This window comes from Vombatus ursinus, unplaced genomic scaffold (genome assembly GCF_900497805.2).
Source record: "Vombatus ursinus unplaced genomic scaffold, bare-nosed wombat genome assembly UNPS02014804.1, whole genome shotgun sequence".
Classification (NCBI taxonomy): domain Eukaryota; kingdom Metazoa; phylum Chordata; class Mammalia; order Diprotodontia; family Vombatidae; genus Vombatus; species Vombatus ursinus.
In genome coordinates this window covers 1082920-1110884 of record NW_020954582.1, presented here as the reverse complement: position 1 = coordinate 1110884, position 27965 = coordinate 1082920, and the positions used below count along the sequence as shown (strand labels likewise).

Here is a 27965-nt window from a genome sequence, read left to right as displayed (position 1 = left end):
AAATCCGGCCTCAGACACATAACAGTCACTAGCTGTAGGACTCTGGGCAAGTCACTTAACGCCAACTGCCTCACAAAAAAAAAAAATGCCTACAACTGCCTTGTAGGGATTCACCAAGAAATGCCCCTGTCCCAAAGCTCAAATCCTCCCGATGCTTTCCTTGTGGTGGAGCTACCCAGAATCCCCAATGTCGGCGCACGGGGGTGGCTCTTAGAGTGTCCTTAATCCACTGCCAGTCACTCATGCCAATGAAGGGCCACATAAAATGAGATGGGTCTCTCTTTGGCCTCTCCATGCACTGATCTGCCCCTCCACAACACCAGATGCCCAATCACCAAGTCCCACACTATACAAACCCCACTAAGGACGAGGTGGGAAGCTGCCCCATGGGACCACGTGAAGATGGCACTCAGACCCTGGGACTCTGGGCCCTGCCTTTCCTAGGGGAAGAGGCTCTTGTCTCCAGAGGCCTTCCTGCAGGGGTCACTGACTCAGGGCTTAGGTCTCAAAAAAGGGACCATCATCACATAACAAATGCTCTTTCAGCTGAAGCACGTACGGGGAAAACGCAGCCTTGGGAATGCCTTGAAACTGCTTTAGGAGGGAGTCTGAACCTCACAGGCCACAAAGTCAAAGCCAGAAAGGACCAGCAGGTTGCCCAAGGTGGCACGGCAGCTACTTCGCTGTCAACCCTGGAGCCCGCCTCACTGCTACAGGTCTACCCAGAACCCCAGCCAAGACTGACCAAAGGAAGTAGGAGAAGGCCCTGGTCTGGACGCTCCTGCTGACCACTCCTGGGGCCATCAAAGGGAAATGCTGTCATTAAGCCCATGCGGTACACAGCTCCAGATATTTCCATCCTAAGGATGGCTCACCAGACACTTACTAACAAATAAACATTCTCTGTGAAAACAAACACGTTTCTCAGGGGGCGGAGCCAAGATGGCAGAGGGAAAGCAGTGACTGTCTTGAGCTCTCTCCCAAAGCCCTCCAAATACCTAAAAAAAATGGCTCTAAACAAAGCAGCAGAACCCACAAAAAGAGAGAGTGAAACAAATTTCCAGCCAAAGACAGCCTGGATGGTTGACTGGAAAGGTATATTGCGCCAGGCAGGGAGAGGAGCACAGCTCGGCGTGGGCGCGCAGGACACAGCGACCCTGGAGCAGGTCTCAGTGGGCTGAATCGCGGGCAGCTGTGGTGATTTCCAGATTTCTCAACCCCTGAACGTCAAAGACAACTTAGAAGGTCAGTGGGAAAAGTCTGTGACTGCAGTGAGAGAGGAGCTAGGTCTCAGTCATAAGTCTCAAGCACGGCCCAGGGCTGCAGCTGTTTCCTGAGCTTCAGGCCCACAGACTGAGGGGGAATCGAGTGGCTGATCAGAGGGGCACTGCAGGGATCTCTTTCCCAGTGCTGAGACAGGAATCTCTTGCTTTACCAGTGCTTAGATCTGGGTCACAGTTCTGAGGGGCTGTCCTGGGGCGAGGAGGTGCGCTGGTGCAGTGGAGCTTGTTGTGGTGATGGAGAGAAAACACCTAGCCCCTTATCATACCACCTTGGAAGAACTGACACTTTTCAGGTCCCTAGAAGTACCTCTGAAAACAGCTGTACAAACCCCCAAAGCTTGGGAAAGTACATTCTCCACATTGGAAGCAGACTTTTACCTTAACAAAGAGTTTAAAACTCAAGTAATTGGCCGGGATCATGAGTAAGCAGCGCAAAAAGAGTTAGACTATATTATCTTACTTTGGTGACAAAGAAGATCAAAACATACAACCAGAAGAAGACAACAAAGTCAAAGCTCCTACATCCAAAGCCTCCAAGAAGAATATGAATCAGTCTCAGGCCTTGGAAGTGCTCAAAAGGGATTTTTAGAAGCAAGTAAGAGAAGTAGAGGAAAAACTGAGAGTGATGCAAGAAAATCATGAAAAACAAGTCAACAGCTTGCTAAAGGAGACCCAAAAAAATACTGAAGAAAATAACACCTTAAAAAATAACTTAACCCAAATGGCAAAAGAGATCCAAAAAGCCAATGAGGAGAAGAATGCCCTAAAAAGCAAAATTGGCCAAATGGAAAAGGAAGTCCAAAAGATTACTGAAGAAAATACTTCCTTAAAAATTAGAATAGAGCAATTGGAAGTTAGTGACTTTATGAGAAATCAAGACACCGTAAAATAAATCCAAAAGAATGAAAAACTAGAAAACAATGTAAAATATCTCATTGGAAAAACAGCTGACCTGGAAAATAGATCCAGGAGAGAGAATTTAAAAATTATTGAACTATCTGAAAGCCATGACCAAAAAAAGAGCCTAGATATCATCTTTCAAGAAATTATCAAGGAAAACTGTCCTGATATTTTAGAACCAGAAGGCAAAATAGAAATTGAAAGAATCCACCAATCTCCTGAAAGAGATCCCCAAAGGAAAACTCCTAGGAATATTGTAGCCAAATTCCAGAGTTCCCAGGTAAAGGAGAAAATATATTTTTTTTAAATTTTTTATTAATTTATTTTGATTTATCAATAATCACTTCCATATGCTTTTGAGTTTAAAATTTTTCTCCCCCTTCCACCCCACCACCCTCCCCAAGACAGTGCACAATCTGATATAGGCTATACATTTACATTCATATTAAACGTATTTTGACATTAGTGATGTTGTAAGTAGATATTAAAACCAATAGGAGAAACCATCAGAAAGAGGAAACAAAACTCAACAGAAGAGAAAAAAAAATAACAATTCGGCTTCCACAGTTCTTTGTTTGAGTGTGGATAGCATTTTCCATCACAAGGCCTCTGGAGCAAGGGGAAAATATTACAAGCAGCCAGAAAGAAACAATTCAAGTATTGTGGAAATACAATCAGGATAACACAAGATTTAGCTGCTTCTACATTAAGGGACCACAGGGCATGGAATATAATATTCCAGAGAGCAAAGGAGATAGGATTACAACCAAGAATCACCTACCCAGCAAAACCGAGTATAATCCTGCAGGGGAAAAAATGGTCATTCGGTGAAATAGAGGACTTTCCAGCATTCTTGATGAAAAGACCAGAGTTGAATAGAAAATCTGATTTTCAAATACAAGACTCGAGTGGAACATGAAGAGGTAAACAGGAAAGAGAAATCATAAGAGACTTATTAAGGTTGAACTGTTTACATTCCTGCATGGAAAGACAATATTTGTAACTCATGAGACCTTTGTCAGTATTAGGGTAGTTGGAGGGGAAAAATTATATGTACATATATATAGATATAGATAGATAGATAGATAGATAGAGGGCACAGGGTGAGTTGAAAATGAAGGAGTCATATCTGGAGAATAAAATTAAGGGGTGAGAGAGGAATATACTAGGAGAAGGAGAAAGGGAGAGGTAGAATGGGGTAAATTATCCCACAAAAAAAAACAAAACAGAAAAGAAAAGGCTCTTACAGTGGAGGGGAAATGGGGGAAGGTGAGAGGGAATGAGTGAATCTTATTCTCATAGGATTTGACTTAAGGAGGGAATAACATACACACTCAATTGGGTGTGGAAATCTGTCTTACCCTACAGGAAAATAGGGGGGAAGGGGACAAGAGAGTAGAGGAATGATAGAAAGGAGGGCAGATTGGGAAAGGCAGTAATCAGAAGCAAATACTTTTGAGGAGGGACAGGGTCAAAAGAAAGAATAGAATAAATGGGGGGGCGGGATAGGATTAAGGGAAATAGAGTTAGTTTTTCACAGCATGTCTACTATGGAAGTGTTGTGCATAACTGCACATGTATAATCTATATTGAGTTGCTCGCCTTTTCAATGAGGGTGGATGGGAAGGGAGGAAGGCAAACAATTTGGAACCCAAAGTTTTAAAAACACATGTTTAAAAAAAAATGTTTTCACATGCAACTGGGAAATAAGAAATACAGGAAATGGGGTACAGAAATCCATCCTGCCCTACAGGAAAATTGAAGGGGAGGGGGAATAAGAGAAAGGGAAGAGAGATAGAAGGGAAGGCAGACTAGGGGAAGGGGTATTCAGAATACATGCCATCTTGGGGTGAAGGGAGGGGAGAGATGGGGTGAAAATTTGGAACTCAAAATCTTGTGGAAGTAAATGTTGAAAACAAAAAATAAACAAATCTTCCTGTAAAAAAAAAAAGAGCATAAAGACATAAATAGGAAAAAAAAAAGATTTTTTAGGATGATCTTATATTCCAAACTAGTATTGCCTTTGGATACTATAGCTCTCTACTTGCCAAATAAATTCAGTTTGCTAAAAGGCAAAAAAAAACAAAAAACAAAAAACAAAAAAACGATTTTCTCTTCATGGCCTCATGACTGCATGGAGGTGACTGGTCCTCAGAAGACTCCAAGAAGTCTTGTTGGCATCTGCTGCCCAAAGACCTGGCTAGCTCAGTACAAAGAGAAACATCATGGGAAGTTGGTGGAATGGAATGGAATAAGCATTTAGAAAGTCTCTGTGCCAGGCACTGTGCTGAGCTCCTCATGCGGTCCTCAGGCAATGAAGGGGGAACGGTGCCCGGCCTGGAGGGGGCCAAGTGTGGCTGTCCTGACTTTCCAAACTGGGAGGAGACTAGAATCTGCAAACCAGAGGCTGGCAAGTCGGGCCTTGACCTCTCAGAGAATTCTAGAAGAGACTGTTTAACACTGGCCCAAGCGTGTGGTCAATCTGCCCCTCTTCACTGATCCACTGATCGGCCAACAGAAAGAAAAGGAATGATTACAGAAAGCCGGGTGGCTTCTTCAAGCACGGATCCTACCCAATTAAGCACATTTCCTTTTTGTTACAGGGTTAGGAGATCAAGAAAAAGTGGGAGACCGAGCAGCCTACATGTCACCGTGGGGAGAACCCTACAACTGACAAACCAAGGAATCAGGCCGGGCTGTCGTATCTTTGACAAGGCCTACGGTCAAGATTTACACACAAAGTGGGGAAAGGGACGAGCCCATCTGGCTGAGAGGAAGCGGGCCAGCATGGTGGGAACATAGGCAGGAAAGGTGACGGGCGTGAGACAGAGGTAAGAGGCACGCAAGCCGAGAAGTCTGCCTCTTGTCCTGGAGCCAAGAACCAGGAAGGCAACAGAGAGTCTTAAACAAAAGACAGACACCATCAGAACTGTGCTGTAGGAAGAATGTTTGCCTACTGTGCGGAGGATGAATGAGATGCGGGGCCCAGAACTGTCCAAGGTGCCAAAAAAACCACTGAGGCAGAGTTCTGAGCCAAGAGCACTTGATTAAAGGGTCCATGGCCCCTGTAATGGAGTGGACCTCAGACCTTCCTCATGATCTGAGATGCCCCTGGACCCCGGACCTTCTAGGGTGTGATACCCAAATGTGCAAAAGAGGTGTGCTAAGATACAGAATCTCACTGGGTGACAGACCTTGCTCCTGAGGGCCAAAAGTGACATATTAACAGGGAGGTCACAGGCTGGGCGACGCACAGGACATCCCTACTGATGAAGCAGTCACAAGATGGGCAAGGAAGGGTCATCCCCAGTGACCAAGTGGTCACAAGGTGGCTACCTGCTCATGGGTGACAAGACAAGGTGCTCCAGCAGTACAAAAGTAAGTTGGAGGGCTTTCCAAAGAATCAAGGCACCCCACCCACGCCGGAGTTAGACATGGAATGTGAGCAGAACAGGAGGGAGATCTCTGTCAGCGTTCTTGTGGCTGCACAAATGAGCTTCCTAACGGGTGAGCAGGTGGTGAACGTCAGGTTAAAGTCTGCGGCCTACTAGGTTGGAGGACCTATCTCATCTAATTCTCCCTATATGATTTCTGCAAAATATCAAATTGACTATTACTGATTGGAATAGAGCAGGGTGGAACTGACCGAGGGCAGTGGCCATCTGAGTGGGAAGGGGTGGATGAAGGAGAATGGACGATCAATCAATCAATCAGCCTTTATTAAGAGTGTGAGGTGTAACGAGTGCTGTGATAGGCATCAGGCCAATAAACACAAACAGAGATGGGGTCCCGGCCTTCAAGGACCTTATATGCCACTGGGAGGGAGGCAACATACAATCCATGGGAAAGAAACACAAAGTGGCCAGGGAAGTCAGGGAAAATGGACAACTGGGTGGATGGGGAAAGGCCCACTGAAGGAGACCGCGCTTGAGCTGCGCCTGGCAGGGAGCCAGGGGCTCCAAAGCAGGGAGTAGGGGAGGCATTCCAGGCCTGGGGGGCAGTTTCTGCAGAGCCTGAGAGGGGGTGATGTGGAAGGTCATCTACAAGGAACAGCAAGGAAGCCTGCTTGGCTGGAGGACAGAGGAGATGAGGGAAATAAGGAGCTCGGGCCTAGAAAGTCAGGATGGGGCCCAACGGCCATGGTCTTTAGATGTCAACAGAGGGCCTTCTATTTGCCCAAAAGGCCACGAGGCGCCCTGAAACATCACGAAGATGGGAGTCATGCAGTCACAACAATCCGGCAGCTATTCGAAGGAGCAACTGGAAACCTGTGGTAGGGGATCAATCAGACTCTCGCAAGGCCCCAGGCTGGATATGGTGAGCGCCTGGACTAGAGAGAAGAGGGGGGATGCGGAAGGAGCCAAGAGCAAGGTGGGCTTACTGCCACCTATGGAGCCCTCCAAGTCACTAGCCAAAGGGACAAGAAACGAGGAAGGGAGGAGAGCAGGGGCAGGTGGGGAAGGAAGAGCCACAGCCTGCCTTTGTGAAGCACCTGGCTGGAGATCCTACAGCACACCCACTGGGGATGGACCACGGCCAGTTGGAGACGTGTGAACCAGGCCAGACGGGGACGCTTCACTAAAGACGTGGTCGCTGGATCTGCAGGAATAATGGTGAAAGGGAGGTGGGCCCAGGACAGCACCCTGGGGAACAGCCACAGAAAAGGGCAAGACATGGATGGTGATCGACCTGCAGAAAAGGCTGAGACCCAGCAGGCGGGCAGGCAGACGTGAGCCCCGAGAGGCCAGGTTGGGCCAGAGTGTCCAGGAGAGGCAATGTTCCACAGAGCTATGCATTCCTGGCACAGAGGACAGCCAGAGCGAAGCCCCACGAGGGAGGATGGCATACTATACTGCATCTGGGGAACACAAGGCTGGCTCAGCTGGGTTATGGGGGGCAGGAAATGTGGAAAGGCAGGTAAAAGGGTTTGAATGATCCCGGAGGCCATGGGAGTTGGTCAGACGTGGATCTTAGAATCTCTGCTGGGCATGTCTGATGGAGGGCCCTGAAGGAGGAGCCAACAGGGAGAAGAGGGACCTGGGGAGAGAGGTTCAAAAGCATGAATGTCCAGGGGAAGGAACATTTGGTCCTGTAATACCAAAGCAAAGGTGAAGGGCAGGAGGGAGGATGCTGAGGGCACTGAAATAGTGAACTAGGAAGATGAAGAGGGCCAGATAAATGGGCACCTGCCCATGAAGGGTTCAAGAAACAAGACCGTGGAAGGCCCAGCCAAAACCGGCTAACCTAACTCTGGAGTGGACCCATTCAACACAGTTGGACCTTCTCTAGCCATGTTCAGCAGTAGCTGAGCAGGGGCAGGTGGGGGGATGAGCTACAGCAAGATGACAGGGCAAGGCATTCGGGGGCCCAGGGGTCCTCAAGCTGAACTGGCTAACCAAAGGGTCCGCATTTTGAAGGTCGAATAGCAAGGTCAGAGCAAGGGGACGGCCTGGGAAAGCAGAGGGGCTGCGGGACGCCTGCAGGCTGCAGTAAGGACAGAGAACGGGCGGAGGGGGCGTGAGGCACAGTTAGAAGTAGAAGTACAAGGGGACAAGGCCAAAAGAGAAGAATTTCCAAATTACGGACTGAGGAGACGGAACACTTCCGGTCATGATGAGATCGAGGACGGCTAGATCTGGAGGCTGACTGATGGCGGGGGCTGGGAGAGCAAACCCCGGGGGGCAGACCCAGGCAGACAAGCTGGTGACTGGAGGGAGGCAGATTTCAGGTCAACGTGAGGAAGAACATCTGAAACGTGCCACAGACAAAGGCAGAGGGAGCAGTCACTGAGAGGCCTGTGCGGGGGACCAGAAGACCTCGGAGGACGCATCCAAACCTCATTCTGGCCATCTGTCTAGCATGAGGATGCGTGATGTGCATGGCTAAACGGCACACTCGTGCAGAGAAAGTCACAGATCCTTGATGCACTTGATTTTGTGCCATGAATCCTAATGGTAACCGGAGGCTGCATCTGGACTCCGTGTGTCCGAGACCTGGATCTGGACCTCAGCAGCTCCAAAATCCCACGTCCTGTGCTCTGTGAGCCTTCCCTGTGTCTTCCCTTATTCGGTGCGATAACCAATGCTTTTGAGTAAATAGCAAGAATGAATCATTCCAGAATACAAAGACAGACACATGAAGACTGCTTAGGATAACAGAATATTAGAGAAGTACTAGCTGACTGGTGTCTATTTTTTTGGTTTTGGTTTTTTTAGGCAATAGGGGTTAAGTGACTTGGCCAGGGTCACACAGCTAGTGAGTGTTTGCGGGCAGATTTGAACTCAGATTCTCCTGACTCTGAGGCCGGTGCTCTATCCGTGGCACCATCTAGCTGCCTCCTGGCATCTATTTCTTTAAAGGGTGGAGCTGATACCCAGAGTCCTTAAAACCCAGGAGAAGGAAAATGTATTTGGTTCCAACATCTGAATTGATTACTTTCATTAGAAGTTCATTGAGTGTGCACAGAAAATGACTTTGAGCTAACAGGATAATAAATTTCGACCCACTGCACTTGTGCCCCAGCCCTGAAACAAAGAAGACAACAAAGGTCCTCTAGGTGCGGCGGGGAAATAGCAGGGAGAATGACATCAGTCCAATCCAGGTGGGGGAACTAAGAACTAAGAATGCACGAAAAACAACGGAAGTCTCGGGTTCACTAACGGCATCATAAAACGTAAAAACATGCTTCTAAATTAAACCACTTACCTCATAGCTTCTGTAATCGACCTCCACGTCATCTCCATAAACATTCAGTTCCATGTTTTTGTGACTGAACACGGTCGCTGGCTTAGGATTTCTGGGGTTACACGCCATGTCATCAGCAAGCATCAGGACAATGTGGCTGGAAGAAACAAAAAGAATCCTAACTCACGTCCTACCAGGGAAAAAGGATGCAAAAGTCAGCTTTATCAGTGAGGAAGAACAACTAAATTTATTACTGTACGAATTAAGAGTCGCTCAAGAAATTAGAATACATGTTCAAGGTCATTTCCATGATTTTTAATGTGCTTACATTGTATGGGTTAAAAAAAAAAAAAGAAAAGGAAAGAAAGAAATAAGGTCTCCACAGTTACTGATGAGGACAAAAAGTTAGTTTCTCTTTTTTTGGCGAGGCAATTGGAGTTAAGTGACCTGCCCAGGGTCACACAGCTGTCAAGTGTCTGGTCTGAGGCAGGATTTGAACTCAGGTTCTCCTGACTCCATGCCCGGTGCTCTATCCAATGCGCCACCCAGTTGCCCCAAGAAATTAGTTTCTTTATATGTTAATTGTTTTTCTCAACTAGACAATTAGACAAAGTTCTACATTTAATACAGGAAAAGCCACTAGGATGAAAGTGTCTAGCTTCCCTTATGAAAAGTTTTCAATTTAATTTACTATAGGTACATGTCTAACTTTATCACGAAAATTACCACAAAAATACAACTTACTTAGAAATTGCTTTCTAACTGTTCTGTTCAATCATAGGGATTTTACAAAGCAGGAGAGTAAAACTGCAAAGTACAATGTATACTATAAACTAAGACCTATATACCAATCATTACAATGGAGTAGATTCATGAAAAAATACCATTTAAGTTACATAGGATCATATCATTTTTTAAAATATTTTTTATAATTTAACTGTATTTCCAGTCCTAGAATTTGAAGACTTCCATAGGAATCTTTCATTCTGTGAACTCTTGGTTTGAGAAAAAGTCACCGATTTCAGCCTGGAATACCACTGCTCTTCAGTTCAGTTCATTCCACAAACATGCGCTCAGACTTCACTGCCAACGGGGCAAGCTAAACTGCCTGCCTTGATAGAGTTTACTGTCCAGGGAAAGCATAAAATACACAGAAAATGTTGATAATCATACAAAAAATAGATAAGACATTCATTAGAGTGGAGCATAGGAAAGTGGGGTTGAGGGAGAATTCACAAAGAAGGGAGAAACTCTGAAAATTTATAGAGGAAACAATATTTCAAATTTTTTTCTTAAGTGGACCATGAATTTCAACAAAAGCAGAGTGGATACCAACTATGATTATTTTGTTCAGAGGTTTAGCCAAAGTAAACTGAGGCCATAATTCAGAGACCAAAGAGGCCAGAAGGCAAAGATTCAATTAAGCCACCAAAGTCCCCAAGTGGAACATAAGCTCATCTATAAAATGCTAAGAAGAAAGATGGTGGGTGACTACGGCCAATTCCGTCTCAGGAAGCAGAGAAAAGCAATGGAGAGGAAAGCCAGGTTAAAGAAAACTCAGCAAGTTATCACTCAATGCTGATGAAGAATACAAAGCGCAGGGCACCCCAAGGGCATCAAGGTTGAAATGGAAGGACTACAAAGAAAAAAGAAAAGCTTCTCAGATGGCTGGTGGAGACGTGAACTGGGCCATCCATTCTGGGGAGCAATTTGGAATGATGCCCAAAGGGCTATTAAAAGGCATGACCCAGCCATGCCACCAATGGCTATACCTCAAGGAGATCCAAAAAAGAGCAAAGGAAAAGCCAAAAAAAAATGTATAAAAATATTTATAGCAGCTCTGTGTGTGGTGGCAAAGAACTGGAAATTGAGGGGATGCCCATCACTTGGGGAATGACTAAACAAGTTGTGATATAGAATTGTGATGGAATATTACTGTGCTATAAGAAATGACAAGCAGTACAGCTTCAGAAAAACCTGGGAAGACTTAGGTGAACTGATGTAAAGTAAAGTGAACAGAACCAGGAGAACATTGTACACAGTTACAGCAATATTGTACAATGATCAACTGTGAAAAATTTAGCTACTCTGATCAAGAAGATGATCTAAGACAATGCCAAAGGATTCATAATGAAAAATGCTCTCCACCTCCAGAGAGAGAACAGATGGATTCTGAGTGTAGACTGACGCAGACTTTTTTCACTTTCTTTATTTTTCTTTCTTTTTTTTTTTTTGCAATATGGCTAATGTGGACACATGCTATGCATCAATGTCATATTCTGAATGGGTGGGGGAAGGTATGGAAGGAGGGAAAGAATTTGTAACTCAAAACTTAAAAAAAGAATTGTAAAAAAAAAAAAAAAGGCTGAATATGGGAAAAACAGAAAGATGCCAGCAAGTGTGTGCATTGAGAGGAGACCCATACTGGCAGCAACCTCATTCTGAGGGTGCTGAGGGACTGGTCAACATACAGAGTAGCTGAAGGAAGGGAAGATGCCAAAGGCATGGAAAACATGTCAGATCTTATTCATACAAAAAAAAAAAGGTGATCAAGAGATCGTCAACAACTACCTCTGTGCTTCCTCACCCACTTCCACAAAATCCTAGTGAGTGTCTCTCCCTGAACTGAAGGTGCTCTCAGTGACTGCCCATAAGGAACAAGCAGGGTTTCACAAGTAATATCCATCCACAGACCACATCTTGACTATCTCTCAATGTACCGAAATGATGGCAAGTATGAGATAACGATTGTGCTACTGTTTGTTGCTGGTTGCATAAAACACCCCCTTCCCTCAAGCCTCCTATGCACCAAACTGATTCTGTTTACAATTCAGACAATTCACTAATCCAGGTACTACTGGCCCAAGTGAGCTAAAGAATACACAGAAGAGAGCCACCACCAGGGTAAAAGGCTTCCTGTTCATATACTGTGGATACAGAAGGAACAGGGGATATTCCACCTACAGGAGGGAAGACCCTAGGGGAGCAGAATGGCCGCCTTCTATGACCCTGACCACCATCACACAGAAAAGGGCAAAGGCCTCTTGCGACTGGCCAGTGGGCAGGACTTGTCCCAAAGGGGAGAAGTTACTGATGCAAATTTAGATTTGAGATCGCAGAATTTCCTAACAATGAGAGGTGCTCCAAAGTCAAACAGGCTGGGTGGCTAATGTTGGGGGGTACTTCAGAAGGGCACATGCCCATTAACATCCCTCCCTCTGAAATTATGTCCTGGGGAGCATGGAAAGAAGGTGTATCCGAGACTGGAGAGGGTGTCCAGGGATGCAATGCCTTGAAAACAGCACAAGAGTAAGAGGGCTGAGACGTCAAGAGAAGGAAGGTTCTAGAGGGCACAGAGAACAAAATTAAGGAACAAAATTTCAAAAATTCAGCTAAATCAAAGTCAAGAGTAATTCTCTTCACTAATACATGATAAATACCACTGGGCTTGAAATAGAGCAACTGTTCAGTCATTCAAGCATAAAACCGGGCTGCCCAAACACAGAATAAACTAATGAAGCATATGTGATTAGCTTCAAGTAGCAAATGTTCTGCTGCATATGTTCAAGATACGTTAAAGTTCAAAACTGAAACATTATGAAAACTGGCGAGATTTCTATTTTGAAAGAAGAGCTGCCAAATTCAAAGATCATCTCTTCAGCTGCTTATGACTCATACTAAGAAAGGAATAAAAAGCTATCCTTCCATAATGAAAAACATATCTTCCCTCTTATATAATGAAGCTGCTTATATTGGAGCAATTAAACTGACCCTGACATTAAAACATAAAGGGGCCAGCTTGGTCGTTTCTGACAGATGCTTCCATCTTGGTACTGGACGGCGTCTCAACACCGACGGCACCATAGAAAGGGCCTTTGTTCCATTTCGAGCAATGACTTTCTACGATGTCCTAAATGACGTCTCCAAGCCACAGTGCTGACGTTATCTGTAGCATACTTTACTCACTACTATCGCCATCAAACCACCACCATCACATCTGGCCAGATAATGCAGTAAGATACAATAAAGAAAACACTGAAGTACATTTCAAGAAGGCTTTAGATTCTGACAGAAATACACACAATGCACATGCAAAACAAGATCTAAACGCTGGCTCCATCACATTTTCACATGATCGCACTCTCCAAACGACAGAGATCGGCAGGGTACAAGCCGAGTGAATGGGGTAAGAGACCACAACACTGCCAAAAGCTTACTCTACTCATGCAAAATCTCAGATCAGCCCATATTCTTGGCCTCAACACCAAGCTAACCAACTAAGCTACAGACCACCATTGAAAAAGACGCACAAGCCCTGGGACCAGCAATAGCCCTTCGAGGGCTGTATCCCAAAGAGATCATACAAATGGGAAAAGGACCCACATGCACAAAAACATTTATAGCAGCGCCTTCTGTGGTGGCAAAGAACTGGAAATGAGGGGACACCCATCAACTGGGGAATGGCTGAACAAACTGTGGTATATGAACATAATGGAAAATCATTGTTCCATAAGAAATGATGAGCAGGTGGACTTCAGAAAAACCTGGAAAGCCTTGTATGGACTGATGCTGAGTGAAGTGAGCAGAGCCAGGAGTAACAGCCACACTATGTGATGACTAACGTTGATAGACCTAGCTCTTCTCAGCAATGCAAGGATCTAAGACAACTCCAAAAGACTCGTAATGGAAAATGCCATCCACATCCAAAGAATGAACTCTGGAGGCTCAATGCAGATCCAAACGTGCTATCTGCTTTCTTTTTTTGTTGTTTTTTGTTTCTTCTTTCTCGTCACTTATCCCACGCTTTCTAATTCTTCTTTACAACATGACTAATGTGAAAATATGTTTAATAGGAATGCATGTGTAGAGCCTATATCAGACTGCACACCATCTTGGGGTGGGAGAGGGGAAGGGAAGAAAATTTGGAACTCAAAATCTTACAGAAGTGAAAGTTAAAAACTAAAAATAAATTATTTAATTATTATTTTTTTTTTAAAAAAAAGGTACACAGACTGTTCAGGCATTTGGAGATTAGGAGGCCTGCCGAGAAATTAAGTTTACAAAGATAAATAATAGTACATTGAACATAATATAATTTTTTGGCATTGAAATATTTTGGTAGGTATGTGTGGGGTCATTTGAAAGTAATTCAAATTATAAATAATTACAAGTTCACCCTGGCCCCTATACATACATCAAGGAGGTTTTGGGTTTGCTTGTTTTTTAGTCAACTGACATTAATTACTAACTCATTTTGGCTGGTGTGCTGGCAAATATTTAACAACAAGCTCTCTGAAAAAGGAAATAAAAACATGACACACTTTTCAATTTAAGCTATATTATTAACCTCTTCCCCATCACTTTCTGAAGTCTCAACACTGAGCAAAACAATCAACCAAGCACTGATTTGTGCATTCCCCATGCACACTGAACAGTAGCTCTCATGAGCTGGTCCATGCTGGCACACACTCGTACGTTATCCAACTGCTAAGGAGCGTTTTCCAAGTTTGTTTTTGTTTGTTTCAGCTTTGAGGCAGAAAGTAACTGACTTTCAAAAGAAATTCATGCTATGAAGATGGAATTTTTCAAATGAATGTTCGGGAAATTTCCATTGTTGTCTGATCCTTTTTTTTTCTTCTTGAAAATGATGTCTTATATCACCTATGAAAACTTTCTATCGACACACCTGAGAAACTTGGAGACAGTCAGAATCTTCTAACTTATTTACAAATCTTAAAATGAACAGTTTCTATGAATTTTTAAGCCACTTGTTTAAAATACTAAATGCCGTATCTTCCAATCAATTTATAAGAGCAACTGATAAGCACCAGGAAGATGGAAATTTACTAGCCAAATTCTAACAAAAATCTTTCCAGGACGGAAGGAAGGGACTGAAGAGCGAGGATCGTGATTCACTAACTGCAGCCAACACTGGACTTCTTTCATGTGGATCTGCGCATCTTCGTCAGGTATCTTTTTCAGCTACAACGGACTTTAAAACCAAGAACCTAAACGCAATGAACAACGTTCTGCCTCCTCATCATGCCTCCTGGCTTCCCCCAAGTCCCAGCCAACACCCACCTTGCACTGAAGCCTTTCCGATCCCCTCAAGTCCAGTGCCTTCCCTGTACTGACATCTTCAGTGCGTCCCACCTGCAGCTTGCCCCTACGTCCTCTCCCTCGTTAGACCAGGAGCTCCCCGATGCCTCGTCTCCTGATCACTCCTAATCACAGTGCCTCACACTGACAGACTGACCTTCAAAACACTGAATCGCACAGAAGATTTTATTAAATAACACAGTGCCTACACTCATGTTACTCTCATTAAAACTATCACTATTAATGTTTACTACGTGTTTACACCAGGAATGAACTGATTTCAATGTCTCACAACCTTCCCAATCGTGGTTTGGATATGTCGTGAGTCGACGTAAGAAATTCAATGAGAATTTGGGGGGAGTTGTGTGGAAGCCACAGACAACTGGCGAAGGCCAGCAGATGACACAGCACCCATGACCAAACACTCAACCCAAATTTGACCATCAGGTTCTGTAAACACCGCATAAAAGGAAAAGAAAAAAATCAGACTCCTTCTCTGGTACGAAGGGAAGGCCAAACAATTTTACTCAGGTTTTCCAGATCCCCGAGGTGCTGTGCCTCTAATGCCCATGATGTGGAAGGATAGCTCATTTATACCACCTTCACCTCATCCTTATACAGCTATTTAAAAATAAACACACACACGTTAGAGGGTGGCCTCAAAAATGTTTTCATGAGAGGGTGAACAATCACAAAGGTCTGGCGACCTCCACACTGCACCAGCTGGCACCACCTTGGTGCCATCACCTCGCACTCAGAGCTCTGCAATGGCTGCTGGGGGTCTGTCTGCTTCACTCTCCCCCCACTCCATTCCATTCTCCCTTCAGCCCCCGGAGCTCTCTTCCTAAAGCTCAGTCCATGTATGTTACCCCCTACTCAAAAAATTCCCATGGCTCCCCAGCCCCTCCAAGATCAAATGCAAAAGCCTCTCTCTGGCCCTCCAAGCCCCTCAGAATCCCCCCACCCCTTCCTATCTTTGCACACCTTACACCACACACACGTAGTCTGTGACCCAGTGGCACTGGCCTCTGGGCCGTTCCACTAACATGGCGCTCCATCGTTGGACTCCAAGGGTTTTCTCTGGCTGCCCCAGCCTGACCCCACCCCTGTCGAGGATCCTCTCCCTCCTGGGCTCCATCTCCCAGCTTCCCTGGCTTGTGCCTTCCGTCTGGTGATTATTTCACACTTATCCAGTATATAATTTGTATGTGTGTTTGCTCCTGCAGGGCTGGGGCTTTCTTTGTAGCCCCAAAGCGTAGCACATTGTAGGTGCTTAATAAATGTTTACTGGCTGACTGAGCCTATGCACTGTTGTGGTGGTTCAGTCACTGTGCTCATGTCAGACTCTTTGTGACCCATTTTGAGGTTTTCTTGGCAGAGATCCTGGAGTGGTTTGCCATTTCCTTCTCCAGCTCATTTTATGGATAAGGAAACTGAGGCAAACAGAGTCAAGTGACTTGTCCAGAGTCACACATTTAGTAAGTGTCTGAGGCTGGATTTGATGTTTGTATGACTTTAAACTAAGAAAACAAAATGTTTTCCTAACATTCTTCTGAAAACCTTACTTCCTTTTATGTCACTGCGATGCTCATGCCAAGATTGATCTTTCCAGGATGTTATAAATTATCTCTTGTATATCTTTAGCTGCATTAAATAAATTATGCCTTATGTGTTCACTGCTATGGTTGTTGGAGTGCTGTACTTTCCAAGTTTCATGTCAGAGCATGATTTCTACAGGAATATAAATTAATCCTGACCTCTCCCTCACCCCAAAGGGTCAAAAACTAAACAACAGAAGACATGCCTAAGAAGTCTGGCCCACAATCTCTAGGTGCCATGAGAACTATGACAACGCATAAAAACTAAAAGATCACTAACAATGTGGTAGAATTCTGCTCTCTCACATCCATCAAACCAACGGAGACGACAGAAGAGAAAATGGACTTTCCTCACTTTTAAGGAATCATTAGAACAAACCCACCTCCCACACACTTCCTCACCAAGCAAACGGTCCTCTCACGCTGGCTTCCATTCGAGAAGCAAAAGGCCAAGAGAGTCACTACATTAATCATCCCAACCCGAATGCAAAAAGAATTAGCAACTCGGCTTTCAAGCCAAGCCAGATGGACAGCTCTCTGCAGAAAGGAGCCTACAGGAGAGGAGCTATTTTTTACACATTTAACAGAACTCTGAAGATGAATAAAAAGAGCCCAGCTCCCCTTCAGGGTCAGACTATCAGCTCCCAGCACCGCAGCAGGAGACATGTGTCCAACCACGTAAGGCACAGCGGCACTGTCCGCCTGTCCGTCTGGCCAAGTCGGAGGAGACCGTCACCGGCCTTCATCCCCTCCTTTCTTTCCTTATCCCTTGGACGGCTGACCTACAGAAGCAGCCCCAGCACAGCAGCCGTGAGACAGCCTTTGAAAGAGCCAGGCTCAAGCCCCAGTCTCTGGCCACATCCTGGCTGGCTGAGTGAACCCAGCAAGTCCCTCAGCCCCAGAGGGCTCTGCCGAGGAGGGAGCTGCCCCCACCTAGGGACATCACGCCCACAGTCTCTGTTCCTGTCCTGCTTCTGTCCTTTCACTCCAGTTACATCCACGCGACAGAGGATCAGAAGGACAGGGCCCTAACTCCCCCTCTTCACACTAACCTTGGCCTAAAGATGGAACTCCTATTTAAACAGGTCTCATGGTGACCAAAGTGCTTGCCCACACCAGCCCCTAGGGCACCCTCCCTCCAGCTTCTGGCAAAAAGCCAAGGCTCCAGGCTGTGAATCTTTGCAATGGAATGTCAGGATGGGCCTCCAGTTCTGCCGATGGTGAGACGAGTCCCAAGACCTCTCTCTCCACTGTAGCACCTGAGAAACTGCAGGTCAGACAAAACGAAGCCTTGGGTCACCCCTTCTGGCTGCAGAACGACACGATCCCAGACATGGAGGACGTGGGCAAAGGCCGCTTCATAGGAAACACTTCATCCAGAATAGGTCTGAGAGCAGAGGATCCCTGGCCCCACGCTCCTCCCAAGAGAGATCCCGGCTGCCCTGCTGTGCCAAGGAGGCTGATGCTGGCAAAGAAACCATGACATATTTCACGTACAATAGAAATTCATTCCAATAACTGTATCCTGATTCCCCGGAGAGTTCCCATAACAGGATTTGATGGGTACAAAAAGAACCGTGCAGTCACGTGCTCCCGTTTTAATAGCATTATCTGACGCTTATGAGATTGGGAAAGGATAGGAGACAAATGGCTACCAAGACGCGCATGTTACACCCATCCTCATTTCCTGCTCTTCTCATCTGCAGGCGCGCTCCCATCAATCCAGCACCTTCTAGGGCTGCCCAGCATTCTCTCACCAGGGGCTGAGGTCACACAACCCCCAAGCATGTGGGCCAGTTCCCAACCCCAGGCCTCCTCTGAGTTCCAAGTCCAGGGATCCCAAAGCCCTGTCAATCACAATGTCTTCTCTCAAAAGAAAAAATGTATAAAGATGTTGGCAAAGGCCCCTAAATAAAGTCTGGTTCCCAAGAAGTGAACAAACAGCTTCAGAGGGAGTCTGAGCAAGGCAGATGACAAAACGACTGCTTCCTTCCCTCTGGGAAGGCCCGGGCATCGGCATCATGGCTGGCCTCCACCAAGTTCCCACGTCATTCCCAGGCTGGTAGCTACTCTATCTTCCCACCGTCCACGTCCAAGCACCAGGAAGCACTGATGCTCAAGGAATGCCTCCTGTCTGCCTCCGAGTTCCCTGGAGTCCACCCCAGCACCCAGCCCTTCATAGATGCTTGCTGATGGACGGACCCTCCCCCTCCTTCTGGACACTCTCAGCTCACTGCATCTGGGGGAACGTGGATTTCTCCTGCTTCTGTTCTGTTCTGTTAGACCAAGTCTTTATTTCTCAGGCAGAATCATCATGTGGGTCCTACGTCCTACAAGCGGGTAAATCCCAGGGCTCTCCCCTGCACCCTCTTCTCTTCAGTTATTACACATTCCCTTGGAGATCTCCCCAGCTCCCACTGATTCAAAGATCACCTCCGTGCGGACGACCCCCAAAGCTACCCATCCAGACCCCTTTTCTCTCCAACTCTAACCCCATCGAACTTCCATCTGCCTGCTGAACATCTCCAACTGGATATCCCACAGGCCTGAAAAATTCAACATGTCTTCAAAAGACCCCTATGCCTTCCCTCAAACTCAGCCTCCTCTTCCCTTTCCGACATCTTTGCCAAGGGCACCATCATTCTCCCATTCTTCAGCCATCCTCAACTCCTCCCTCGGTCTCACACCCACAAACCCAACCAAATGGCCAGTGGGCTCAGTCAACACGCATTTATTAAGCACCTGTGCCAGGCACTATACTCAGCATCCTCCACACCTCCTGCATCCCATTGCCTTCTCTGTGTTCACTCGAGGTAGCTCGTATGACGCCTTGACTGGAATAGTCTCCTGACTGGTGCTGGCCACAACCCTCTGCCCTCTCCAGTCTATCATCCACACAGCTGCTAAACTGACATTCCCGAGGCACGGGCATGCCCGAGTCGCGACCCTACTCAAAGATGATGATGCTAGGTCATCCTCACGTCTCACGCTCACTTCCCATACAGATCCTGGAAGTTGCCGGATCTCGTCAGCCCCTTTCACCTGCATACCCCTTCCCGGCCCTCGGAGGCCCCCTCTCATCCAGGCCACCTCCCCCTGAACAACTGCAATGCCCTCCTACTTCTCCCTGCCTCAAGTCTGCCCTCCCCCGACCATCCTTCGGTCAAGAATCATTTATTTTGTTTCAATTAATTTACTTTTAGTTTTCAACCATCACTTCCATAAGCTTTGGAGTTTTAAATTTCCTCCTCCTCCCTCCCCAAGACAACGTGCCATCTGATATAGAATCTACACATACATTCCTATTAAACATATTTTCACATTAGTCACGTTGTAAGGAAGAATTAGAACCAACAGGAGGAAAGAAGAAACAAAACAAAACAGAAGAAAAAAAAGAGCGAACAGTCTGCTTCAATCTGCATTCAGATTCCACAGTTCTTTCTCTGGCAGTGGCATTTGCCATCATGAGACCTCTTGCACTGCTGGGAGGGGCTAAGTCCATCAAAGTCCGTCATCGCACGACGTGGCTGTTACCATCATCCTTATTTTACTGTTGCTGTTGGCGCAAACAGGCTAAGTGACTTTGTTGCTCTTGTCCAGACATTCAGTTGTGTCCGACTCTCCATGACCCCATCCGGGGTTTTCCTGGCAGAGATACCGGAGTGCTCATTTCCTTTTCCAGCTCATTTTACAGCTGAGGAAGCTGAGGCACATAGAGTTAAGTGACTTGCCCAGGGTCACAGAGCGAGTAAGTGATGGAGGCTGGATTTGACACGGGAAGAGGAGGTAATTACAGAATTGGTCGATACAACCCCCAAATCCAAAAGTGATAAGATATCCAGCATGTGGGCACACAGGCGGGGGCTGGGAGGTTCAAACATTCCCTTTGGTCGCTTCGTGGCAGCGGGAGCTTTTCTTGTCGCGACGCTGCCCTCGTGTCTGATTTCATTGGACCTTCCTGGGCTTGACGCTCCTCTGAACTCATCACAGTCAGCACGACACTACCCCACGACATTCACGGACCACAACCCTCCCATCAACAGGCACTGATAGGGTTTCCAGAGCCGATGTAGGTGCACAGAGGGGGACGTTTTTCCTCCATCCTTTTTCTTCCCATGTATATGCTCTCATCATCATCATCACAGCATGAATTTACATGATACCAAAAGGTTGGCAAGGAGCAGCCAGGTGGCGCAGTGGATAGAGGGGAGGACCTTAATTCAAATCCAGCCTCAGACACTTCCTAGCTATGTGACCCTGGGCAAGTCACTTCACTCTGTTTGCCATTAACTCCACTGTTCAAGCCCCTCTGCTTGCCACTTAATCAGTGAGCATTTAGGAAGGATCTCCAAAGGGCCAAGCAATGGGCTACGGAGATACACACACCAAGAACAAGTCCCAGCGCTCGGGGATGGCATGAACACGCAGGGCGCCTACAGAACATGGAATCCCAATTGGGCTCTCGCCTGCGTTTCCGGGCTCTCTCCCATCACCTCCCTGCGGCGAGTGCCTCACCTTCTCCCCAAGCGTGAACTCAACCAGGCTAACTGGGCCTCAAGGCACAAGGGGATAATACAGAGCCCGGGAAAGAAGACGCGGGAAGCTACATCATGGGAGAGTTTCCCTGGAGGAAGGTGACCCAACCTCAGGCTACAGGACCCTCCTTTGGGGATTACAGACCCCATGTGAGCCTGGAGGAAGAAAGGAATGTGCCTTTTTGGCTGGCGACCTTCGGCTACAGCGACCTTGGGGCCTGGAGATCTGCACTCGTCTCCTTGATATTACAGATTAAAGAGAGGCTTGGGTCGTTTCACTTGTTTTGGGCCAGCTGCTTCACCAATTCCCGGCCCTGCCCTCAGACCCGTGCGCACTGGCCCAGGACATCCCCCTCACGGCCTCGGCATGGCTAGAGCCCACCCCTGCACCTGCTCAGTCCACCCTGCATCCCTCGGAATCCCTCCTTCCAGTGGGGGCTCAGCTCCTCACTCACCCACCCAGCACTGGGCACCTACGATTACTTCTCTCCTAATTCTGTGATTTTCCCAAGAGAAGGAGCGCTCCTGGAAGAGAGGCCGAGTCAGGGCCCATGGCAGCGCCTCTAGATGTGCACCACCCGAATGAATCGCCCAGAACGACTGAGGTCCCTGAATGGTTTCAGCGCAGGCTGCCTCCTCTAAATCAGCAGCCCTGGCCTTTGCCAGGTATTCCAAGAATCAGCCCACCGGCATTCACGGGGCGCCGACTCTGTGCCAGGCACCACGTACAGCCAGAGAAGGGAGAGAGGGACCAGCTCTGGACCTAAAGGAAGAAGCCACACGCAGTGGGGGATTTACAAAAACCGCAGCAGGGGAGGAGACCATCTGGAGGGGGAGCGTCCCTCCAGGAGGGCCAGGATTCCCCACCAGGAAAAATCCCAGACCTTGCTCTACCGTGGGCTTGAAAGGAGGAAAAATGCTGCAGTAGAAGAAACAAGATGGGCTGTGTGTCAGTCTCTTCATCTGTAAAATGGGGGCAGGAGCCCAGACAACCTTTCAGATCCAAGTGCTCAGGTCCCCAGTTTTGCTACAAGCCAGACTCGCTGGAAGTTTATCCTCAAATATCAGAAACACAGTTCTGATATTTTAAAGCAAGCTAATGAAAAGGACTGTTCCAATTCAAAAGCAGCCACTGCCCCAGCATTCCACAAATTCCTAATGACAAGGTCAGTCTGAGAGATGATATGGTACGAAGGAGAGAGGGCTAGGCTCCAGGGAGGGAGGAGAGATCAGTATCCGAACCCTGCCTGCAGCACTGACTGGCCATGGGATCCATCATGGAATCTCTTGGGCAGGATACAAAGCTGTGGAGCACCACGTGATATAATGACAGACATCTAACGCTTCACAGGCCTGAAAGCATGCCACGAATCTCAGCTCTCCTTAGCCGACTGGATCAAAGGCCCCCAGGCCACATACTCAGAAAGCCACAAACCTCCTCAAGCCTCAGCTGTGCCAACTGTAAAGTGGGGACAGTAGCCACACTAGCACCTAACCTACAGGGCTATTGGGAAGAAAGCTCTAGACCACCCTCAAAGAGGCCGTGAAAAAGCTAGCCACTGGGTATTCAGCTACATTTGGGAAGCCGGTCTGTTCATCTCAAAGTCTTTCCTATGCCTTGCTTTTAAACGTTTTCAGACTCACAACGTTCCCTAAATCAACAACTTAATCTGTTCCCCAACAAAGTTCTTGCGACCTCGGTTTTTGGTCTTCTTTCGGCCCGGGGCAGGCAGACAAGGGTACAAGTCACAAGGCAGAGAAGGACTTGTCGCAAGAAGCTGAAAGTCGAGCAGAGCCAACACGCAGACACTGACTCCGGGTGTGAAAAGGAGAAGCTGGTGACTTAAATCACCAGCTCACAGCCCAGGGACGCAGGCAGAGGCTCCTGAAGAGCCACCCACCAGATGGGCTAACGTGGCAGAAGGGGAGACTGACAAACGCTGGATGGGATGTGGGAAAATGGGGACCCCAAGGCACTGTTGGTGGAGCTGGGAACGGATCCAGCCGCTCCGGAGGCCGTCCGGGAGAGAGCCCACGCCCTCCAGCCCAGCAGTGGCGCTACGAGGTCTGTTTCCCGTGTGATCAGGAAAACAGAAAAGAACCGTTACACTCTAAACTATTTCTAGAGCTCTCCCTGTGGTGGCAAAGAGCTGGAAAGCGAGGGGATGCCCATCAACTGGGGAGTTGAACTGGGGCTGAACAAGGCGTGGTAGATGAACGTAAGGGAGTATTATGGGGCTGTGAGAAATGATGAGCAGGATGCTGTCAGAAAAACCTGGAAAGACTTGCATGGCCGGTGCAAAGTGAAGTGAGCAGAACCAAGAGAACCTTGTACACACGTTGTTCTGAGAACTGCGAAGCACTAAGTCATTCTGAGTATTACAAGTACTCAAATCAACTCCCAAGTCCACCTCCAGAGAAAGAACTGATGAACAGAAGTATGCATAGTATGGTTTTACAGATATACATATATATATATATATATATGCACATATTATATATACGTGTGTGTGTGTGTGTAATGGTAGCCTTCTCTAAGGTGGGCTGGGAAGGGAAGAAGAAAAAAATAAAAAGCGCACAGCAGAGAACAAAAGAAAACTGAGAAGCACAGAAAAGCTTAGAAAACAATGTCTAGTATGTATTACATAGCTTTTCAAAAAAAAGTAAACAGTGTGAAATGCAAATTCATGGTTTCATATTGAATACTTTTTTTACATTGTGCTGTGTACATGAAAATGTTCCTTTTTCTTGTCTTTTTGTATTTAAGTTCAAAACAAATAAATATTTTAAAAATTTTAAAACAGAAAGAAAATAAAAATTGAAAAAGAACATTCTCCAGAAGCATGTAGACAAATCTACTTGACAAAATTTGCAAAAAGTAATTTTGCTGTTTTCCTTCTAACAAGTCTCTCCTCACCGTACTCAAATGTAAGTACAACATCAGACATGTTTTAGGTCAGCCACCACTCACCTGTTTTGTGAGCCAAAACGAGCCCCCTAGCTCTGCTGAGCCTCAACCTTTTCCTCCATAAAATGGGGAAACATGGGAACCAAATGATATATATGGCACATAAAACCCTTTCTCACCATAAGGATTTACACTTGAAAATGGAACCATTCTCACTGTGATCACCCACAAATTCAACACCTGGAGAAAACTGAACAGTCAATCAACATTTACCGAGAACCTACTATGTGCCAGGCTCGGTGCTAAGCACTGGGGATACAAAAATTGGCAAAAGACATCCCCACCCTTAAGGAGCATCCAGTCTAACTGGGGACAATATACAAACAAAGATGTACAGATAAGCTACACACACACACAAACACATGTGTATATTTAGATTTACATACATAGATATGCAAACATACATATGTATTTGTTTTAAAATGGGGGACAGCCAGAGGAAACAGCAGGAGCTGAGAAATGGAGGGTCTTGCTCGTGGAGAGGCCAGCGTCCCCAGATCGATCGAAGAGGAGGGCTGGCGAGTGAGGTGTGAGAAGACTGCAAAAGGAGGAGGGAGAGGGCTCCCAAGGCCTCTGGGGCCAAACAGAGCACTCTGCATTTGGTCCTGGGGGTGATGGGGAGCCACAGGAATTGACCGAGCAGGGGGGCGACCCAATTAGGCCTACATTTGGGAAGATCACCTTGGGAGCTGCTGGAGGCTTCCAGAAGGAAAGGGACCTGCCTGAGGTCTCCCCCCAGCTCCTTCTGACTCCAGCCTCGGTGTGAAGCCGTGGTGCCTCTTCTCTTTACATCTTTCACCCCAATGCCAACTCAAGCCCAGGTTTTTTACCCACTTTAAGGACACAAGACAGAGGACGAATCTTGGACTCATTTCAGATGTTCTCACCTGTCAGGAATCCCGAGTCTCTTGACACTTCTATAAACAGAGAGAGTATTGGCCACATGTCGATAATTGAACCAGAATCTTGAAGTACAGACCTAAAGAGTCAGAGCAAAAATGTGATTTTTAGAAATTCAGATGGGCCCTAATTTGTTTTTCCGTGACAGGAGACAGATGAGATGCCAGAAGATAGAGCATCTATCTGTACTTGATCTCAAGAAATTGCAAGAAGAGACAATGAAATCCATTCTCCAGGGAAAGCGGTCGAAAATAAGCATTACGGGTTATCGCACTTACACAAGAAATCGTTTTATTCAAAATACACCCTTGCCCAATTTCTTTGTCAATCATAGCTGCCTGTTCCTGCTCTGAGGAAGGGGACTGTGGTTCAGGTAGACTTTCTATCGCCCCCAACACAAAGCACAAGCAAGTCTACACCGAAGAGTGAGTAAATAAGTTTCTAACACTTTATTTCTCTGAGACTTCATGTCCTGAGAATGCAAACGGGGAAAACCAAAACAGGCTTACTGGAACTGATCAACTAAATTTTAATTCCTAAAAATTATCATTATCAATTTTTCAGATCAATCAATCAATCAAGAAACATTTATTACGCACCTATTATATGCCAGGCCCTGTGCTTGGGGCTGGGGGACACAAGGCTAGGAAGGAAAGCCAGCACATCAGATGACAGTCAGGATCTAAAAGGATCTCGACAGGCCGGAATACTGGCACAAACTTAATAAGATGACATTTAGTAGTGTTGAATGTATGAAGTATCAAAGTATGAAGTCTCATACTTTGGTCCAAAAAATCAATTTCACAAACACAAATTGGAAGAGGCATGGCTACCATTTCATCTGGGGGAAAAAAGACTCCAAACTCGGTAGGAGTCAACTGTATGAAACAGGGTCCACAAACACTCATCTGAGGACAAGCGCTACTGCCCAGCACTAGGAGGCAATCATCCCACAGTCCCTTGTGGTCCCTGTCAGACCACAGCAGGAGAACAGTGCTCAGCTCTGGGCACCACACTGACAGACTGAAAAGTCTCCAGGAAGGAGAGTCTGGGATGCACAAGACAAAAGGACTTGGCTTTTTCAAATATTTTGATCATTGCACTTCAATGTAATTCGCTTCCTTTGTAAGCTTTTTTTTTTAAAAATGCGTTTAAAAACATCCACCTGCTGCCCAAGGATGCACAACCCAAAAAGGTGACAACTTCTGCGGTAAAGGGTCTGCTGATCTCTGGCCTCTGAGGCCAGGGAGCTACCTTGAAGCACCCAAAGGGTCTGCCTAGAAGCAGAAACAAGTCTTCCCTGCCTGACCCTGGGAGAAGAACTCAAAGCAGAAAAGACCGAAATGAAGGTTACTGCCAAAGTAGAAGGGGCTACCTCACAGGGATTGGCTCCCCCACATCCTGAGGTTCTCAAGCAAAAGCAAAGGGACCGCCATGCAGGTTGGAGGGGGCCTCCTTTTCAGGTAAAGGCTGTGAACCCGGTCCAAAGTCTGTATGGGACCCATTTGCACGCCTCCCTGGAGATCCTGCCTGACTGACCTTGGACTCCGAGCACTGAGCAGCACGTGCAAGGTGTAGGAGTCCTCTGCTCACACTGTGCCAGCCAGACTGGGCCTGCTTGCCCCCTGCTCTGTAGGATCCCTAGCACCAGATGGCTGCAAAAGTTCGCATCACAGCATTATCCAAACAAAGCTTTAAGAGCTAGAAACCAGGCATGACAACTTCATTGATCCTACCTGGAAATGGGCCGTCTAAATCAGTTTGTCAAAAAATAAGGTTTATGGAAAATGTTAAAAAATACAAGATGACTGCCTTCAAACACATAATGTAACTTCTACTGAAGGTCAAATACACTGAAATGATAAGAAATCAGTTTATCAACTGTTCGGCATCACAGCTGGCATCCTAAATGACGTAAGGGAGAACGTGAAGTTTCTACACTCCCAATCTGCACTGTGAAGGGTCTGCTGAGCCAAAGTACAATTGAGCTTGCTTTACACCCACTGTGACAAACACCGAATCGGGAGGGCTGACGTTACAGAAACGTTACAGCCGCTCCCATGGGGGCAGATCCAGGTCTGCTCCCATTTCACTGAGTTAATCTAAGCCAGTGACATCTGGGTCTGCAAGGTTTCCAATAGGAAACGGCAATAAAGCTGGCCACAGGGGTGTCCCCACGAAGACAGGCCTGCTCACAACAGGAAGACCTCGGGATGCCATGATTACCCGTGCTGAAGCAGAACCTGCTTTGCAAAAGGAGCCTGTGTTTGTTTATGGACCCCTCACTGCCAAGGGAGGGACGGGGAGGGAGGCCCGCTGTGGCACAGACACAGCGACTCAGGGGTGCCTGCGAATGGACGGAAAGGAGGGACCGGCTTGGCCAGCTGTGCTGTCGGCACCCACCACCGCAGGGAGTCCTTACCAGCACTGCCCAGTTGTTCGTGTGTCCACTCTTGAAAAGCTGCTCGGCTTGATCCTGCCACACAGAGGGAGATGGAAAAGATGTCAGGTAAGCCAGGCATCTCGACAACGATCCAGGGCTCTTAGAGGCCTAACAGGAGAGGCCACAGCGGGAGGATTTTGGGGTCTAGAGGCGAAGGGCTTGGGTTTAAATCCTACTTGGGCTACTTCCTGCTCTGTGCAACTCTGGACAATCAACTACACATTTACTAAGCATTTTTTAACCTGCTCTAGTCATATTTTAACCTAAATGCCTGGCTCTGGCCTACAATGAGTAAAACAAAGCAGCACCCCGCCTCAAGGAACTTGCACAGCCTGTGGTCAGGCCGCCCTGAGCATATCCAGAATCAGGACGAGGAAATGGGGGGACTTTCAGGATGGTCCGATGGTGGCCTTGGTCTGGGCTCTGAGGACAACAGGGCATCACCAGACCTGAAGGGAAGGAGGTAGCCATCCCAGGGGGACTATGAAGACCTAACCTCTAAAGGGGGAGGGCCATGGGGGGCCACGACGACCTCACCTCTAAAGGGGGGGCCAC

General features: G+C 46.9%; 1 protein-coding gene across 1 annotated transcript in view; it reads right to left on the bottom strand.

The window, feature by feature from the left end:
* PIGK (phosphatidylinositol glycan anchor biosynthesis class K) overlaps positions 1 to 27965 on the bottom strand; it is a 90433-nt gene that overhangs the window by 55259 nt on the left and 7209 nt on the right. The window contains exons 4-7 of the mRNA XM_027874032.1: positions 27738 to 27833; positions 27390 to 27518; positions 24955 to 25046; positions 8889 to 9024 (exon numbers count right to left, since the gene is read on the bottom strand). Coding sequence (XP_027729833.1) covers positions 8889 to 9024; positions 24955 to 25046; positions 27390 to 27518; positions 27738 to 27833 — 453 coding nt within the window. The remainder of the gene's footprint in view (positions 1 to 8888; positions 9025 to 24954; positions 25047 to 27389; positions 27519 to 27737; positions 27834 to 27965) is intronic.